Source organism: Sinocyclocheilus anshuiensis, unplaced genomic scaffold (genome assembly GCF_001515605.1).
Source record: "Sinocyclocheilus anshuiensis isolate Anshui unplaced genomic scaffold, SAMN03320099.WGS_v1.1 scaffold366, whole genome shotgun sequence".
NCBI classification, from domain to species: domain Eukaryota; kingdom Metazoa; phylum Chordata; class Actinopteri; order Cypriniformes; family Cyprinidae; genus Sinocyclocheilus; species Sinocyclocheilus anshuiensis.
The window spans coordinates 1,233,264-1,252,249 of NW_015547673.1; the positions used below are offsets into that span (position 1 = coordinate 1,233,264).

General features: G+C 36.7%; 1 protein-coding gene and 1 pseudogene across 1 annotated transcript; one reads left to right on the forward strand and one right to left on the reverse strand.

Annotated features, from left to right (window-relative positions):
- LOC107702860 (voltage-dependent L-type calcium channel subunit alpha-1F-like) overlaps positions 1–12,763 on the forward strand; it is a 34,895-nt pseudogene extending 22,132 nt beyond the window's left edge.
- A 1,480-nt stretch (positions 12,764–14,243) lies between these two features.
- LOC107702808 (rhamnose-binding lectin-like) lies at positions 14,244–16,514 on the reverse strand. Its single transcript, XM_016505229.1, has 8 exons — positions 16,510–16,514; positions 16,326–16,432; positions 16,171–16,238; positions 15,989–16,104; positions 15,782–15,903; positions 14,937–14,981; positions 14,629–14,787; positions 14,244–14,377 (listed from the first exon to the last, which is right to left on the reverse strand). Exons 1-8 carry the CDS (start codon positions 16,512–16,514, stop codon positions 14,244–14,246), a joined length of 756 nt encoding a protein of 251 aa, XP_016360715.1.
- Positions 16,515–18,986: the final 2,472 nt, after the last annotated feature.

An 18,986-nucleotide genomic window follows, 5' to 3' on the forward strand; every position in this document is an offset into this window, starting at 1 on the left:
CACTAGTAATATGCATGCTAATAAGCAACTAGTTAATAATGAGAATTGGTCCCTAAACTAAAGTATTACCCTTTGTTTTTTTACCATTTCACAAATGAATATGTCCCCAAAAGGATGTTTTGTCAAATTTAGCACATTTCTGGGTTCATACGCACACACACACACACACACACAGCTCTTTACTGTTGAGATGATCATCAAACTTCTGGCTCTGAGACCTTACGTGAGTCTTGCTGCACACTGTCCTTGCTCTTTCACTGTTTACTTTGCTCCAGTGATTTGATATGCAGTCTTGATATGTCCATTTGTGTTAGTGCCTTGACATTTGTGCTGTTTTCTCTGTCTCTCTTGCTCTCGCTCTTTGTGTTTTGGACAACACAGCACTATTTTATAGATGCCTGGAACTCTTTTGATGCTCTGATAGTGGTGGGCAGTTTGGTGGACATCATGATAGCAGAGTTCAGTGTATGTAACTATATCTGATCTGTGAGAGATTCCTATGCATGTCCAAATCTAGTCAGCGTGAACTTTTGGTGTGACATATCAAGTACTATATCTTTTGTTATCTCAGACACACACACTTATCAATTTCTATAATCTCTTCTGTTTCCTGCTCTCCTGTGGATGGTCCTGTCACTCTCTCAGGGTGGAGGAGGCCATGGTGAGGTACGAATATGGCACCTTATACATCAGCTAAATAAGTATTCATATCTTTGAAGTTTTATAGCTCTTGTTCATTAACAGTACACACAGTACATACTAAATTGTAGTCAAAAAGTCACAGTAAAACCTTATTTATGATCAGTAAGATTTTGCTGCTGATTTGCTTCCATAAATTTTAATGAACACACCCCAAATCAGAGCATCAGTGAAATTGTGACTTTCCCTCTAGTAATTAAGACACTATGGTGTTTATGCACAGTTATCTTGTAAATATGATCATTCCGACATGACATGAATTTTACGGTGTTGTTATGGTGACATCGTATAGAAATCTGCAGAAAGAAACTTTGGTCCTAGTTTATGTGGCAATAAATAAAAGGTTCTAGGACAGCATTTAAAAAAAAAAAAAATTTTAATATTAATGTTAGTTCTTTATTTAAATGTTATGTTTTTATGCCTTAGATGAGTGTAACATTTTGAGCTTCTCTGGTGAAAATTTAATTTAACCATTTGATTGTCTTTTGAATTTATTTTTTTTCTTAATTTACATTTAATATAAATTCAATCTTTAATTGAATTTTATGATTTGATTGTCTTTCGAATTAAATCTTTCTTGACCATTTTTCACATTTTTTGGTCCTTACACTTAAACAGGTTGTTTTTTCTTCTTTCTTTAAAATGACCTATTATGAATGTTTAACCTCAGGTTGCAGGTTTGCTGTCATCTCTTAGCAAACCTTGCATTATATTGTGACTTCTTAACAAAACACTTCACACTGAAATGTCAGACTGACATGATCAGGGACTTTGTTACCTGGACTCTTTAATCACATTAATATTTGGCCTGTCATTTTCTTTCTCCACTTTTAAAAGGGGAAAGAAGGGGAGAGTGCCAAAGTGTCCGTCACCTTCTTCCGTCTTTTCCGAGTTATGCGACTGGTCAAGCTGCTCAGTAAGGGTGAAGGCATTCGAACCCTCCTTTGGACCTTTGTTAAATCTCTACAGGTGAGAAATTTAGGAAACAAACAAGCTAAACTATCTTTCTCAGTTATTTTATATATCATGCATCATTTGTTCCTGTCTCTCTGCTTACCTTTAGGCATTGCCATATGTTGGTCTACTCATTGCCATGATCTTTTTCATCTATGGCGTGATTGGGATGCAGGTGGGTTCATCTTTATGCATTTGTTTATGTTCATTCTCTCCCTCTCCTCACATGAGGAACGTTCCAGATTGGGATGTTTAAACTCTCTTTTCTGTTTTTTCCCAGACATTTGGGAAGATAGCAATAGATGACAGCACAGAGCTCAATCGGAACAACAATTTCCAAACCTTTTTCATGGCTGTACTGTTGCTCTTCAGGTGAGCATAGACCAGCATTAGCCTCCTGGTTGATTTCTGAATTGAGTTTGGTTAATCTGCTTATCTCTGGCTAGTAAATGATTTTAAGTACATTTTATTGAATGCTTTGTTTCTACTTCAAACCCAGGTGTGCAACAGGTGAACAGTGGCAGCAGATCATGCTTGCAGCACTGCCAGGGCATCGATGTGACCCAGAGTCTGACATTGAGCCGGGAGAGGAGTATAGCTGCGGAAGCAACCTGGCGTACCTCTATTTCATCAGTTTCTTTGCACTCTGTGCCTTCCTGGTAAGAGATAACACATGCAAAGCATTCGCTTGTAAAGCTTTTGCATTAACCCAAGAAACTGTGATCTGCTCACAAAACTTCAGAAGTTTTGTTTTCGCTTGCAACAGTTTTAAGTTGACTGAAAAAAGTTTTAAGTTAACTCACCGAAATGTTGCATTCCCTAGAAATGTTGTTTTCTCACAAAAGTTTTGTTCTCTTGCAAAAGTTTTGCATCAACTCGCAAATATTTTGCATTCCCCTGAGGTACTTTGCAAAAAAAAGTGCATTCACCTGCATTTCTCACAAAATTTTTGCTTGCAAAAGTTTTGAGAGTGAATGCAAAACTGGTAACAGAAATCATATGAGGTGGGAGGAAAAACTACAAAAATGCAAATGAAAAAATCTCTGAAAATAATAAACAATTTTGTTTAGTGATTAATTGATCCAATCTGTGTTTTCTCAGATCATTAACTTGTTCATCGCTGTCATCATGGATAACTTTGAGTATCTGACCAGAGACTGGACTGTGCTGGGCACTCATCACCTCGATGAGTTTAAACGAGTCTGGTCAGATTACGACCCAGAGGCCACGTAAGTGATATCATACATCCACAAACAATAAGCTTTATGTCTGCCTTAAAGGAGTATGCAAATTAAAATTACGAATACTTTTTGTATTCTTTTGCATCAGGGGACGGATTAAACATCTAGATGTAGTCACCATGTTGCGCAGAATTCAGCCTCCGCTGGGCTTTGGGAAACTCTGTCCACATCGAGTAGCCTGTAGGGTAAGCATGACTTGGATTTGTACAGTCAGTGGCTTACAATGAAATGGGTGAGAAAAAAACCCGAGCCATACACTACTGTTCAAACATTTCTAATCAGCATTTATTTGAAAGCTTTTTAAAATGTCTTTACTGTTACTTCTGATTAATTTAACATGTCCTTACTGTATAAAAGTATAATTTTTTTTTGTTTTTAAAGACCAATATATCATAGAGTCCTGTGAGGCCCAGTAAACAACTACCCAGAATGAGCAAGCAACCTGCTCCACATAGCAATGTCATTACAACCACTAATCTCTGCACCTTTCTGTTTGTCTCTCTCTTTCTCATCGGCAGAGATTGGTTGCTATGAATGTGCCTCTCCATCCTGACGGCACCGTGTCTTTCAATGCCACTCTGTTTGCTCTCGTCAGAACGTCACTCAAGATTAAAACAGACGGTAGAACTTCTACACACACACACACACACATACACACTCACACACACACACACACACACACACAAACACACACACACACAAACACACACTAGTTAATACACTTACTTCTGTCAATTCTAACATTTACAAGAGAGGATGTTAGTAATTGTCTCTATAAATAAACGTCAATATGAAAAAGGTTGATATTTATGTTTGCTATTTGACACACTACAGCAAAAAACGAAGCGTTTATCTATCTTAAATACAGTAATGCAGTACCTTTCCATTCACCATAGGCCCCATCGACCAGCAGAACGAGGAGCTGAGAGCTATCATTAAAAAGATCTGGAAACGCACCAAACCCAAACTTCTAGAGGAAGTTATACCTCCTCCTTCAGGTACAGTATGTTATGAGTTCTTCTCATTGGCTTTATGTGCTGATATGGACACCCAAATGACAAATACAACTTTTTTTTAGTCTTTTTTTAAAATCCATCTCTCTGCGTTTTAGGGAATGAGGTGACTGCAGGAAAGTTCTATGCCAGCTTCCTGATTCAGGACTACTTCAAAAAATTTCGCAAGCGAAAGGAGAAAGAGAGGAAGAAGAAAGGCAAGGACAAGTCAGCCTCGCTCCAGGTAAAGAATTATGACAGTTGTCTGAATGTGTTGCCTTGCTTTTCATATGGCCGTTTTGCATGCATTGGATTTATAACTATTTCAGATCAGAAATAATATATTTATAATATATAATGTTTAACAGCAAAATTAAGTATGACATAGAAAGCTGAATTGGGCAGCATGAACTTTCTTATTTCTTATTTAAAGTGCATACTTTTTTTCAGTGGCATGTTGTGATGATGTTCGTATCGTTTGAGATTTAAATATCATTTTACTAAGACATTATTGGGAGATATAGAGTGACAACTGATATTTTTATGCATTTTATGCAAGTAGTCTTTTATACTGTTATAAAAACCTCATTGAGTATATTACAAGCTATTTCTTTGGCCATATAAGTATCAGCAACTGCACCGATTTGCATATGTTTTTTCCTCCTCAAGTATGAGCTCCATATTCTCTCTATATCATACACTATGAGCCAAATATGATACTCAGCAAAAACACACAACACATGTTTGACTCTGATCTTGTGTGGTCCAGGCCGGGTTACGCACACTACAGGATCTGGCCCCAGAGATGCGGCTGGCTATAGCGATGGAGGATGAGGAAGGGCTGGAGGGGGAGATGATGGAAGAAGAGGAGTTCTTCAGGGTAAGAACACCCAGCATCTAACATTAAAAATCCAGTGGGAATAGTACAATCAGTGTGCTTTAAGATAACCAACAGTATTATTTTCGTGTCCTTGTTTCATGTACACTATGGGCCAAAAATGTAACTTTTTTGAAAAAGGTCTTTCATGCGTTTCTCATGTGTTTATTTGAGCAAAAAACAGTAATATTGTGAAGTATTATACTATTTACTGTGGTTTTCTATTTTAATTAGTGCTGTCAAACGATTCATCATGATTAATCGCATCCAAAATAAACGTTTTTGTTTACATGTGTGCGTACTGTGTATAATTATGTATATATAAATACACATGCATGTATATATTTAAGAAAAATGTTTTGTTTATATATCAAATATTTATATTTATATATAAATTATATATGAATATAAATATTTATATACATGTAAATATTTTTAAAATGGTTTGTGTATTTATATATACATAATAATTATACACAGTACATAGTGTTAATTAGTAGTACTTAATTGTATAATTTTACTGTAAAAATCACAAATTAAAGTGTAACCAGGTGGCATTTGTAATTAGTCTCACTGCAACCACAGTTAATTGTGTTTCCCTTGACGGCAGAGTGACAGTGTCTTCAGTGATGCTCCTCCCACACCGGCCATGTCCACTCCCAGAAGCACCCCTATGCCGCCCTATCTGGACGAGACCACAGTGAGCACTGAACTTCCTCCTAGAGTACACAGTGGGAGCTTTATGCTGGAGGAGGCCCTGGTGGACTCCCGCCCGGCCTCTGCCCTCTCCGAAAACACAGTGATAAGTGAACAGCCTCAGAGGTTGTCTCCCCTGCTCAGCAGGTGGGCCTCCAGTCACAGCAAACTCGCCCCATTGTGGATACTGAATAACAACCAAAGGCAAGGAGCACACTAAGAATAGAAATATACCTGTATAAACAGAGGCTGATGCAGCATGCCAAATTAGAGAATTAATGGCTTGATTTGCTCAGAGTCTCGAGGTCTGAAAGCTGTTTGATCTATTTTGACTGAAGGATGTGGTATTTGGTCAGATTTTAGTCCAAGACAAAACCTAACAGGATTTCAGTCATTTCAGTAATTTGATAACTGTCAGCTAACAAATCACTTTACAGCTTTGAGACGCTCCAGAAACTTGGTTTTCGTTGCAGTTTAACATGAAAATATGCAAAGTATTTTGAATTCTGTCGAGTTGCGATGCTTGCCAAGCTTGACAGACATGCTGTGTAGATGTCATGCTCTCTAGTGTACTGTTAAATGGGAGTATGGCAGGGGTTTTCAACCTTTACGTGCTCATTAACCTCTCAGCCAACCCCAGGGTCACCAGTTTAACTGTCTGAATTTTCTCAATAACAATTTCTAGTAACTTTCATCAAGAACATTAACATTACTGCATTATACTCATTTTCATTATTTACAAATTAGTTTTAAACACACAACCCACATGCAGTACCTTCAGGGACCCCTGGTTGAAAACCCTGGCACTATGAATTATCACAAACAAGTGACAGCTTAAAGGGATAGTTCACCCAAAAAAAGTAAAAGAAAATACTGTCATCATTTACTCATCCTCATTTTCATCCAAACTGGTATGATACTTATACACAAAAGATATTGTGGGAAAGAAGATATTTTAATAAATGTCTCAGAGTTTGTTTTTATATATATATATATATATATATATATATTTAACAGCACAGCTGTTTTCAACATTAATAATAATAAGAATAGAATGATTTCTGAAGGATCATGTGACTCTGAAGACTGGAGAAATGATGCTGACAATTCAGCTTTGCATCACAGGAATAAATTATATTTTAAAATATATTCAAATACAGTGTGTATAGAAAAGAATCACCCCCCTTTAAAAAAAATCACATTTTGTTGCTTTGCAGCCTGAAATGAAGACAGAAACAGTTTTTGTTTTATCCAGCTGTATTTACTCAGCATAACTTATAACAGCCAAGTGAAAGATATAACACCAACATTTAAAAAAACAAAAATTTAAAAAAGAATAAAACATTAAAGTCTTATCGACCCCAAACTTTTGAAAGATAGTGTAAATCGTATGAAAATCTTAGTTCTGGAATGTCATTAGGTATTAGGAAATGATGATTTATGGGTGAACTGTCCCTTTAAGGCCTATTCACACCAAGAGCGAAGCAGCAAAGTGACATAACGGAAGTAAAACACTCTTTTTTTTTTACTTTGCTGACAGGCAGTGGCTTTTTTATTAATTTCTTTAAATCAGATGATAAGCTCTGAATCTATCTAGTGTGCCATGGACACATGGTTAAAAATTGTTTTTTAATATGTGGTGAAAATTAATGCTCCGTGTGAATAGGCTTTTAGGTAGCACACTGTAACATTTGCTGTCAAAGTTTTTTTGCATCTTCTTGTCTTATAAGGAAACTTTGACTTACAGTACTTTTAAACATCTTGAAAGAACACTATCATTGTGGAGCATTATCAGCTATTGTAGCCTTGGCTTTTCGCTGTTAGCATGAAGAAATGCAGGTGACAAGAATGTTCTCTCAGTTGTTTGTCTACTCATACTTTCAAACGGGATTTGAAGAACTTAAAGGAAATTCTATAAGTTGACAGGGCGACCACAAGTTTTTTTTTTATATATCATCGATGTATTTCTCATATTCAGGACTGACACAACCAGAGCTTGTGACTATATTCCTTCCCCATCCCCGGATGGAGGAATGCAAAATGGAGGAGTCACAGGAGGAGTCATCACTCCAGGAGGAGTCACAGTTGGAGGTGAAGGAGTCACAGGAGGAGAAGAAGGAGTGATGGGAGGAGGAGTCACAGCGATGCCATATCCTACAGAGCAAGGTGGTGTCAGCAAGGAGGAGCCTCAGTGTGCAGTCTCAAATGATAGGTGAGCACAACATGTTTGACTACCCATAATGCACCAAAACAAGCACTGTCATGCATTGATATGTATACGTAGATGCATCATTATCGGCTGTTTCTATGGGCCGTTGTTGTTGCTGCGTCCCAGTTCTCCTACTTATACTATGCCCTAAAAGTATGTACTCTTTTTGTGAAGAAAAAGTACATACTTTTGAGTATGTAGCAGAATAGTATGCAAGCTTTGGGACAGACTACTTCGTCATAACTGCGTCTTGCTTAGTTATATGCATTCTGTCACCGTTTAAACGACCCTGTCAATCACAGTCTTTGGTTAACATCATCCACATTTTGTTTAATTCCCTACCGTATTGGAGAGAAATGAAGAGGCACGTTGATCTGCCAGTCGCAGGTCTATCATGCCGAGAATTCTCCTCATGTGTTTTTATAATGATGCATTTAAAAGTTAATGACCAAATGTATCTTTATGAAAGTTCACAGTGTTCTTACAGATGAAATTTAATGTGAATAACATTAAATAAATATTGATATTGATTATTTATCACTCAAACCTCTTTCTCTACCTGGTCATCGGCCATCCGCCATGTTTGTAGTTTTTTTTTTACAATTTTTATGCGTGTTTGTATTTCTAATCCTCATCCAATGCACGATGGGTTGTGGGCAATATCAGCCGTTAGAGTGTGTACGGATCTGCACTTTGAATTTCTACCGGAAATAGTAAACCTTTGGAATACTCATTTCAACATACTATGATTTGGGACACACTAATTCTAATTTCAAATACTATTTAGGACAGATAGTATGCGAATTGTGACGCAGCAATTAATTTTCACTGTGAGTGACAACAAGACCGTTGCAAGATGGCGGCGGACACATCGACGTGTCTGGAGCGGTTGAATGTGGCATCTACCTTTTCATATCTATGCTGTCAAGGCCCTGATATACTTCAAGCAAAATCAAAGAACAATGTAATTTCAAACAAAATCAGACCAAAACAGATTTTGTTTCGAGAGTTTTGAAACAGTTTACCAAAGCAAACTTTCCGGGAAAAAATACAATAAAAAATACTTTTTTTCTATTAATTACAATGAAAGAACGAACTGGTGTGATGTAATTTCAAACAAAATCGAGCCAAAATGAAGTTGATTTGGAGTTTTGTGAGTTCAAAACAGCTTGTCAAAGTGAACTTTCTAGAAAAGTTCACTTCGGCTGGTAAACACCTTCAAACTACCATTGGTCAGAGGTGATTACATAACAGGTAGGTGTGGCTCTGGAGCTCCGCCTTCTTTAACATGGAACTATTCTCTGGTTCATTTCTTATTATATGTTCAGTCTAGTCTGTCGAGGTTAGATGCATGTTAAATCATGAAAACACCGGAGAGCTGCTTTACAATAGAAAAATTCTAATAGAAAACAACACTGACACTGTTTTATCATGTTTAATACTGTAAAGCTGCTTGTTTTAAAGCAATCTATTGTATAAGTGCTATATAAATGAACATGACGTAACTTTACTGGAGTGCCGAATGGCAGAGCTGGTGCAAACATCCACATCACTATGATCAGATGCTTTCTTAACTGCTGTTTTCTCACAGCTGTCATTTAGTTGTGTTTATATTGCTATTGAGATTAAAGCACGCAAAACATATTTACATATTAATCTAAACGCTGCTCTTAACAAATGTGGTCAGTGTTGCTAACAGTAAACCACTGCAAAGGTATTTCAATTTTCTTTTTACCCCTAAACGAAGAATAAAAAAGAACTTCGCTGTGAGTATATTGGGACCTTTACATGACTCAAACAGAAGGGACTTTCTCATATTTGACAAACTTTGCTCACAAATGAATATATCTGTCTGAGTTTGTGTTGATGTTTGAACAGACAGTGGTTTCCTGAGGTTCCTCCAGCACAAACACCGGCACTTAATGTGAGCAGTGAAAGTGTGGCGCCAGTTCAGCCCAATAACATTGACAACAACAGTTACCAAGGCAACAGTCAAGATGCTGGTGGCTACCATGGCAATGGTTACCCTGGAAATGGCTACAATGTTAATGGTAACAATGGGACCGGTTATCCAGGCAACCATTACTCCAGCAACGGCTACAGCAGCAATGGATACTATGGTAATGGTTACAATACTAATGGATACAATGCTAACGGATACAACGGTAACGGTTTCTCTGCACGGCGACGTATGCTTCCCCCGACTCCCTTAGGTAAAACCAACTACTATATTTCTGCACTGCACAAAATATAACGTGTTCAGCTCTTCAGTGAATCTAACATTGTTTATTTTTTCCTGTATCTGTCAGGTCGAAAGCCAAACTTCAACATCCAGTGTTTGAGAAGGCAGACCAGTAATGAAGATCTGCCCATTCCAGGCACTTACCATCAAAACTCCCCACCCTGCAGGGCACAAGCACAGGTACACATCCCCCAACATGATCCATACTTTACTGTATAGCAGGCATTTGCTGTATATTTATTTCAGTCATCATTGTAATTTATTTAATGATATATTACGGCTACCATAATAAAAATAATTTAATCATTATTTTAAATGAATTATATACAAAACATGCTATTTGAGTAGGAGCTAAAATGTATATCTATATTATTTATTTATAAATGCAGCCTGCTCTAACTTCTTGATTAATGATTTTTGCTATAATAATATTCTTGCTGCAAATTAAATGTATATGATTATGGTTATTATTCATATTAATATAATCTATAAATTACATTAAATATACATTTTTACATTTATATTTACAATATACTTATCTTGTCACTGATGAAACTATAAACGCATAGCAAAATAGGTTTCATGGATTGTAAATGTAATAAAAAAACGTTGTCAATAAATTACTATAAAGGCCTTATATATTAAATATAATGCAAAGAAAACAAATTACATTTTTAAAAAAGTATGCAACATTTTTTTTAAATAATAAAAAAAAACATCTTAGGTTCAATCAGTTCAATTAAACAATAGTCAGAAAATGTATTTAATTACATTTTTTGTATTTTATTTCATAATTCAGGCTTTACAGTGTTGAAAAGATGTTGTGTATCATTCTGAAAATACAGCAGCAATTTACTTTAAACAAAATCAACATGGTTCAAAAAAATTTAATTATTATTTAAATTAAATTAATTAAATATATTTAAATTAATTTCATTATTACATTCAATTAAATTATGACACAGTTTCACTTTTTTCCACACAACAAAATAAAATGATTTACGTACCTGCTCCAACAGACAAACAACAGCTACGACTCACGGCGGAGCAGCATTTCATCTGGAGTTTCTTCGGCCTCTTAGGCAAACAACCAGGCCAGAAGGGGCCGTCTCCTCTACGCCCCCCTCATTCTGGTGAACGAGGTGGGGGGCACTCAGGCAATGTGGGGCGACACCAATGGCAGCACCAGTCTGCCGGCATCGGCCCGTCCCGGATGGATTGGCAGTGGAATGGCAAGCGTGGCCCAGCAGCCTCAGGTGTACACCACTCTCAGAGTGCCGTCCCAACACAGCCCCGGATACATAGAGAAGGGAAGCGCTGACAGCCTCGTGGAGTCGGTAAATATGCTTTTTGAATGGTGTATAAAATTACCATTTTGCCTGAAAATAAGTAATAAGTATAGTTGTTATTTGTGCAGGTACAGTGGCTATAAAAACTATTCAAGCTGGACTTTTTGCTTTACAGCAGTGAAGCATAGATTAATTTCGCTTTTTGGCTGTGATTAACAAAAGAGGAAACATAACCCCTATAAAGTTCTAAGGCCTCTAAATTATCAACATGATATTTGAAAGGTAAATTAAAAGCCTTTTAGTATAATTGTAAAAATTCCCCCTTTCAGGTTGTGGTTAACGTGACTTTTGCTGTGAAATCTATTTTATATTGCTTGTAATATTTCAAGATGAACAATTACTGGACTGAAGCAACTTAGGATTACTTGATTATCCATACATATATGTCATGTTCAAATGTTAGTATCAAATATGATCTATCAGTCTTTTGAGGAATGTTCATTTGTTCATCTCTCAATCATTATCGACTCCCATGTTGAAAACTACAGAATTCTGATCATAAAACTAAGCATTTAAACAACATCTAACATATTATTGAAAGATATAGAGTGACAACTGATATTCATATGCATTTTAGGTAAGTAGACTTTATGTAAGTTACTGTTATGAAGATCTCGTTGATTTACAAGCTATCAGAATTTCTGCACCAATTTGCATATTTTCACTCAATTTGGGCCTCTGAATAAAACTGAGGTGTTATATTCCTCAAGTATGAGCTTCATATTCTCACTAAACGATACTATATGAGCCATAAAAGCCTGATGTATCAAATATGATACTCAAAACACATTATTTTTGGATATAGGGTTCAATAGATGGTTCCATTTAAAAAATGCACTCTATTTTTTTTTGCACTCTATTTGATATGGCATATCCTAAATTATTACTGGTGCAACTAATTGGTTTAAGCAGACACATAAATAGTGAAATGGAGATCAGCTGTGTGTAGTCAGTGGGTTTCAGATGGTTGTAATGTAAATCCGGTCCAGCATCTCTTTGTCTTTCTGTTTTGTTTTTATTTAGATCCTGATCTCTGAAGGCTTGGGTCAATATGCCAAAGACCCCAAATTTGTTGACTTTGCAAAGCGGGAAATTGCAGATGCCTGTCACATGACTATTGATGAAATTGAGAGTGCTGCAACTGACCTTATAAGTCGAGGAAGGGCAGGACAAGCGACCGGACGCTTTGAGGAGGATCTGTCTGATGAGATGAACTGTGTTATATCATACTAAATGGGCTTCAGTTTGTTGGCGAGGGCAGGACAGAGTTTCAGTGTGATTGTGATGATCTCTGAATCACAAACTCAAATACATTCACCTCTTCATTTTAAGCTTGGTTGGGCAGATTTAATAATTATATTCATTTGATTCAGTAGATAAAAGGAAACTGTGGTGACCACATTGACTTCACCCCTGTTGCTTTGCATAGAAGTTTAGTAAGAGCCTAAACAAACCACAGGATTACTATTCATATGACGCTGTAAGTTTAAATATTTTTTTTTAAATGGAATGTTTCAGCATTTATTATAAATGATTTATGTTGACTTTGCAAAATGGGAAATTGCAGATCACTTGCTAAGACTTCCAATGACGCCAGCTTTAGATTAACATACAACTGTCTAATATTATCCTTAGAGTTATAATGATCACAAGCTGTAATCATTGCTGTAACATGTTCATTATGTCTGCTTAATTGAATACATGATGTTTACTGACCATATATACATATTTTATAGCTATATAATACTACCATATTGACATTACTTTTATATACTGAACACTGAAACATGCATTTTCCATGCAGCTGCTTTGAAACAATATGTATTGTGAAAAGTGCTATACAAATAAACTTATATTGAATTTATCCATGCAGATCTCTTTTGTCATTGTAACCTTTAAAATGAAAAGATTAACATGCCCTCCCTGGGCAATAGGTTTTACCAATAGATGACTTTCAGCAATCCTTCCCCTGCAGCACCTTTCACTCTCATCAAATGATCACAACAATACAATGATCAAATGGACAAAAGTCCCATCCTTCATTTACTTTTTGTTTGAGAAGCTGGGTATGTCACAACAGGGAAGAAAAGACAATCCTAGTTTCTGTTTCATGCCACCTTTAAGTTTGATATTGCTCAACATGATGAATAGATCAGTGTGTGGGTATAGCATTATATTCAATACTGATACTTTACTAAACCACCCAACTGAAATATTCAGCCGAAACAACACACTGGCAAGAAAAACTGATGTGGTGAAATATTGTGTGCTCCAGTCAATCAGTCAACCAGGGGTGGCATTTCCCAGAAGCATCGTTAGCTAACTAGGTGGTAAGTTCCACTGAACTCTATTGGTAACAACAACTTGCGACCATAGTTGTTTTTGGGAAACGCACCCCAGGATGGGCATTTTTTATTTATTTATTTCTTTAAAGTGGTTTATTCAATTTGCTCTAACCCACTGGGCGCTAGGTTAAGTGTAGGCCTTATGAGTTTAGAAAATTGGGAAAAGTGATAGAAAAAAACCCAATCTCAACCCACCAACTGGAAAATATCCATGATGGTTCCACAGAGACCATCATGTAAAAGTGCAATAGCCATGTTGTGTTCTCCATTTGCCAGTTCTAATGCACTCTATTAATCACCAGTCTGACTGTACCTGGTGTGGTCACATTTAGTTGGGCTATATTTAATGGCATTTGTTTTAATTTATGATAAACCATCCCATGCACCATCAGTCATACTGCAGACTCGAAAGCACTGCTTCATGCACAGACATCTTCAAAGCATTTATTGCAAGGAAGATTGGGGCTTTAGTTTCAGTTTCAGAAAAATTAATTGAATCAAATCTGATCTGAAGTCGTCAAATCCACAACATCAGCCTCCATGAAGAGAAAGCCACCAAAGAAAGCCACCATGAAGAGTGTCAATCTAGCCTGATGCAGGAGTAACTCAAATAACCGTAAAAGAGAAAAGTGAGCAATTTCACTGTACACAGTAACACTTACAGTTATGTATGCAGCTGTAAGAGACGTACGGATACTTGAATGTGTTAGTACATGGATCTGAGAAGACGCCATTGGAGGCGACTAGGGAGCAGCTATTTTTTCCTTTGCACCAACAAAAATTAAATAAGTAAATTGTAAAAGATTTTAATCTCAATGAGATTTTCTGGTAAAATAAAAAGTAAAAAAATAAATAAAAACCCAACCACACATAACCTTGACTGACTTAGTCTGGAGGGTGGTGGGGGTCGGTTTTACTGTGTTTGGAAGAATTTTGGGCATTTAGGAGCTGAAAATCCAGAAAAATCAGCTAAGATGTTGAATACATGTGAAAAGTGTAAAAAATGTTTGCTTGCACACTCACACATAAGTAGTCATTGCCTGGGAGTTTGAGGCGTAGCAGTCAGTTTTGGCAAGCTGAGAAGCAGGTCGTCCAGTAGAGCACGTGCTGCTGTCAGTTCGGCCGTAGTTAGTGCTGTGAATGCGTATGACAGTCCCTTGATCGGAAAAAAAATAACATTCAGCTTTAGTAATAAAATGTTACATTTCTTGGATGAAAAAACAAGTCATACATTATGATTTGTGGCAGTCAGCTCTTGCAATTTTGCTACAAACACACTAATACTACTTTCTCAAAGAGAAATAAGAAGCGCTCATGTAGCATAATACACACCACACATCAGGGTATTATTTGCATGTTCGCAGATCACACTTGAACCTACAGAACACAGAGGATGCAAGAGCAGTTTAATAAAGTGAACACCATAATCTTTCAAATAAAACAGGCTTGGGCTTGTGTGTACTATGATAATGCCTTTGAAAAGCATGTCTGGTCTTGACTGGTTTGTGAGCTGCTGGTAAACAGGAGACAAGTAACTCTGAACTCAGATGTTCTCTCCTAAATAAGGCTGGCATTTTAATTCCTCTAAATCAGGGGTGTCCAATCATGCTCCTGAAGGGCCACTGTCCTGCAGAATTCAGCTCCAACCCCAATTAAACACACCTGAACCAGCTAATCAAGGTCTTACTAGGCATACTAGAAAGTTCTAGGCAGGTGTGCTGAGGCAAGTTGGCGTTAAACTCTGCAGGACACCGGCCCTCCAGGACAGAATTTGGACACCCCTGTTCTAAACACTTCCTGAACAGAAATGAATAGGAAGTAGGGAGGTTAACGGACACTCATGGACTGCGGGTGGGACACAAAAATAAGAGATCGTGAGGTACTTGTATATGCCAACGCAGGGATCAGCAAAGACTGTATGTGTCGCAAACACCTCACAACTTTCCAGGCCATTGCAGCTTCATATGTCAAAAAAGTAAGGTTTACGTTAGTCATTGCATCTTTATCCCAGCTAACAAAAATATGTTCTAAAAACATTTTCCTGACATTACCATTAAGCAGTGGTGGACGAAGTACACAAATCAAGTACTTGAGTAAAAGTACAGATACGTATAATAAAATATTACTCCAGACACTTCCTGAACAGAAATGAATAGGAAGTAGGGAGGTTAACGGACACTCATGGACTGCGGGTGGGACACAAAAATAAGAGATCGTGAGGTACTTGTATATGCCAACGCAGGGATCAGCAAAGACTGTATGTGTCGCAAACACCTCACAACTTTCCAGGCCATTGCAGCTTTATGTCAAAAAAAGAGAGGTTTACATTAGTCATTACAAAAAACAATGAGGTACAGCAGAAATTACATACAGCATCCATCTACCTTTTGGACACAGGAGCCAGCGCATTGGGTGAATAGCAGTTGGTGTTTTGGAGCTCACTGGATGGACGTCCTTCAGAGCAGATGATTTTATCTGTACGTCCATAGTTTGCAGTATCCTACCGTTTTCTATATGGAGATAAAAAAAATAGCATTTAAGAATTTGTGATCTAATCTATTGAAACAAAGTTAAAGTAAAATTGCTCACTACGTTTCAAGTAACTGTATCCATCCTGACAAGTCACACTTGTTTCTGGAAGAAGGCGGCAGTTACAGACTTGCACAGAAAAGGACATTTTAATGAACAGGAAATGGAAGAGAGAGGGAAAAAGAAAAAAACCTGCTGGGATGCAAATGTGGTTGGTAGTGTAGTACTTGTAGGTGCCAAAACATGGATCTTGTTCCAGTTCTCGAGTGTTTATCTCACACTCTCTCAGTCCATCACATCTGTGGATAAAGACAGTCCTAACTGGATGTTTGGAAACATGAGTCAACATAACCAACAACAGTCAAAGTGACCATACTTCATTTTTTTGAACAGCTTAGTTAAGTGCCTTGTGCGTCACTATTAAGCTGCTACAGGAACCTCTGCGCTACTTTTGTTAATTACAGTTTCCAACAACTACAGTAGGAAAGATGCCCAAAGTAAAAAATATGAGCTGCGCCTGAAACCGCATTGTGTCTAGTCGTACGATATTACTTGATGTTACAGTGCATTCCATGTATTATGAATATTGGTAGTATAAATGTATTCATCTGAATACATCTGTCATGTTACTGTCACATGACCTGCAGCATCAGTTGTGTCACATTAGTTTCCAACAACTACAGTAGGAAAGATGCCCAAAGTAAAAAATATGAGCTGCGCCTGAAACCACATTGTGTCTAGTCGTACGATATTACTTGATGTTACAGTGCATTCCATGTATTATGAATATTGGTAGTATAAATGTATTCATCTGAATACATCTGTCATGTTACTGTCACATGACCTGCAGCATCAGTTGTGTCACATCACTACCATTCACTCCTATCCTGTGGCACCATCAGATGCACACTTTAGAATCGCAGAAGTAGTAGGTCATCTGGGTACTTTTCACCTACTGTTGTTTTTTTGTTTTTTTTGAATACTATAAATTTGGACATACTCTTTTCCATGTACCGTTTTTCACCGACTTTATAGTATGGAAGTAGGCATATTCAGATGCAGCAATGGTGTCAATTTAATAAACTCAGCCAGTCAGTTCACAATGAAAGCATCCAAACTGCAAAATTTAACATGTGTAACAACTGCAAAGCATCCAGTATGTAAACAATGATTACATTCCATTAAAAAGTAACTTGCATATTTTTAAATGTGCATCTTTAACGTGACATGATATATTAGGAAGCAAGTGAGCAGTCCATTCTTGAATTTCATGTGTTGACAGCAGGAAAAATGAGCAGTTAAAAGTATCTTGTGGAGTTCGAGCCTCAATGCATCAGATGTTTTAGCAGCACGAGGGGGACCTTGCTATATGACATCATCAGTGTTGGGCAGTACCTAGTAACTAGTAACTTAGTTACTGTAATAATAATACTTTTTGCAGTAACTAGTAGTGTAACTAATTACTAATAAGATTTCATATTACAGTTACCATCCATAAAACAGCTTAGTTACTTTTGATGCCTCAATCACGCTAATTTAAAATCCAACAATCAAATAAGTTATTAAATATTAAATAATTTATTAAATATTAAATCATTTATTAAATATTAAATAATAACAAATAATTTATTTTCATAATTTTCATGACTCGCACATGCATGTGATGTCCCCAGTGCTGCAGGCAAGCTTGGAATATGGAAAAGCTTACATTCAGCAGATAGAAATATTGTATTATATTGATTTTGTCAGGAAAAAAGATGATCTGAGCAATGTTGTGGCTTTACTTTACTCTGGCATTACATCCCACCCACATCCCTCTGATCAGCATGTGGTACATTATATTACTATAATTAAAAATATTTTTGGAAAATTAAAGTTTCTTACAAACGTATGTGATTTGATAAAATACATAATGAAATATAATCGTATATGGGCAACGGAGAAATTACAATTAGCTTCAAGCTACACATGACAATTAATGAGATTAATACAACACTTCTACTTGAATGTCACTATCAATCACTAGAATTTTATGTGAAAGATTTAGTTCAACACAGTTACAACTTCTGTGGGGCGTGAAGAAAAAGTAATGTAACTAGTAGTGACTAATTACTGTTGCCAGAAAGTAATACGTAAGGTAACAATATTACTTTTGAAATGAGTAACTAGTAATGAGTAACATATTACATTCTTTGAGTAACTAGCCCAACACTGGACATCATGCAGGTGGTTTTAATGTTGTGGGCTGATCAGTGCAATGCCACAGAGTAAGGACTCAATTTTAATAATTCTTCAGCCTGAAGTTTGAAAGAAAAAGATTGCTACCGTTTAGACACCGCAGGGACATCTATTGAACACTGAACATTAGATGTTTCACTTTGGGGTCGTCCAATGCTGCAAATTTTGCTGCTTGTGCGGCCACAGTTTGCTGACTGCACATGGATCACCCCAGAGTCTGAATAAAAGAAAAGCATCATTACATCACACACTTCTTTGCATACAATATACAACAAATAAATAATTGTGTGACAATACAACATCTTACCACAACTGACACACTAAACAAACCCATCACATGTAATTACAGTCTCTGAAAAGATAAGATTCCGGTTTCATTTGTTATTAGTAACAAGGTGAGCAAAAGTCAACAAACTTTAAGCAGAACTGATGGTGTGTTTGTATGCCTTCAGCACATATGTATTGAGTTAACTCATGACAATTTAAAGGGGTCATATGACGTTGCTAAAAAGAACATTATTTTGTGTATTTGGTGTAATGAAATGTGTTTATGCGGTTTAAGGTTCAAAAACACATTATTTTCCACATACTGTACATTATTGTTTCTCCTCTATG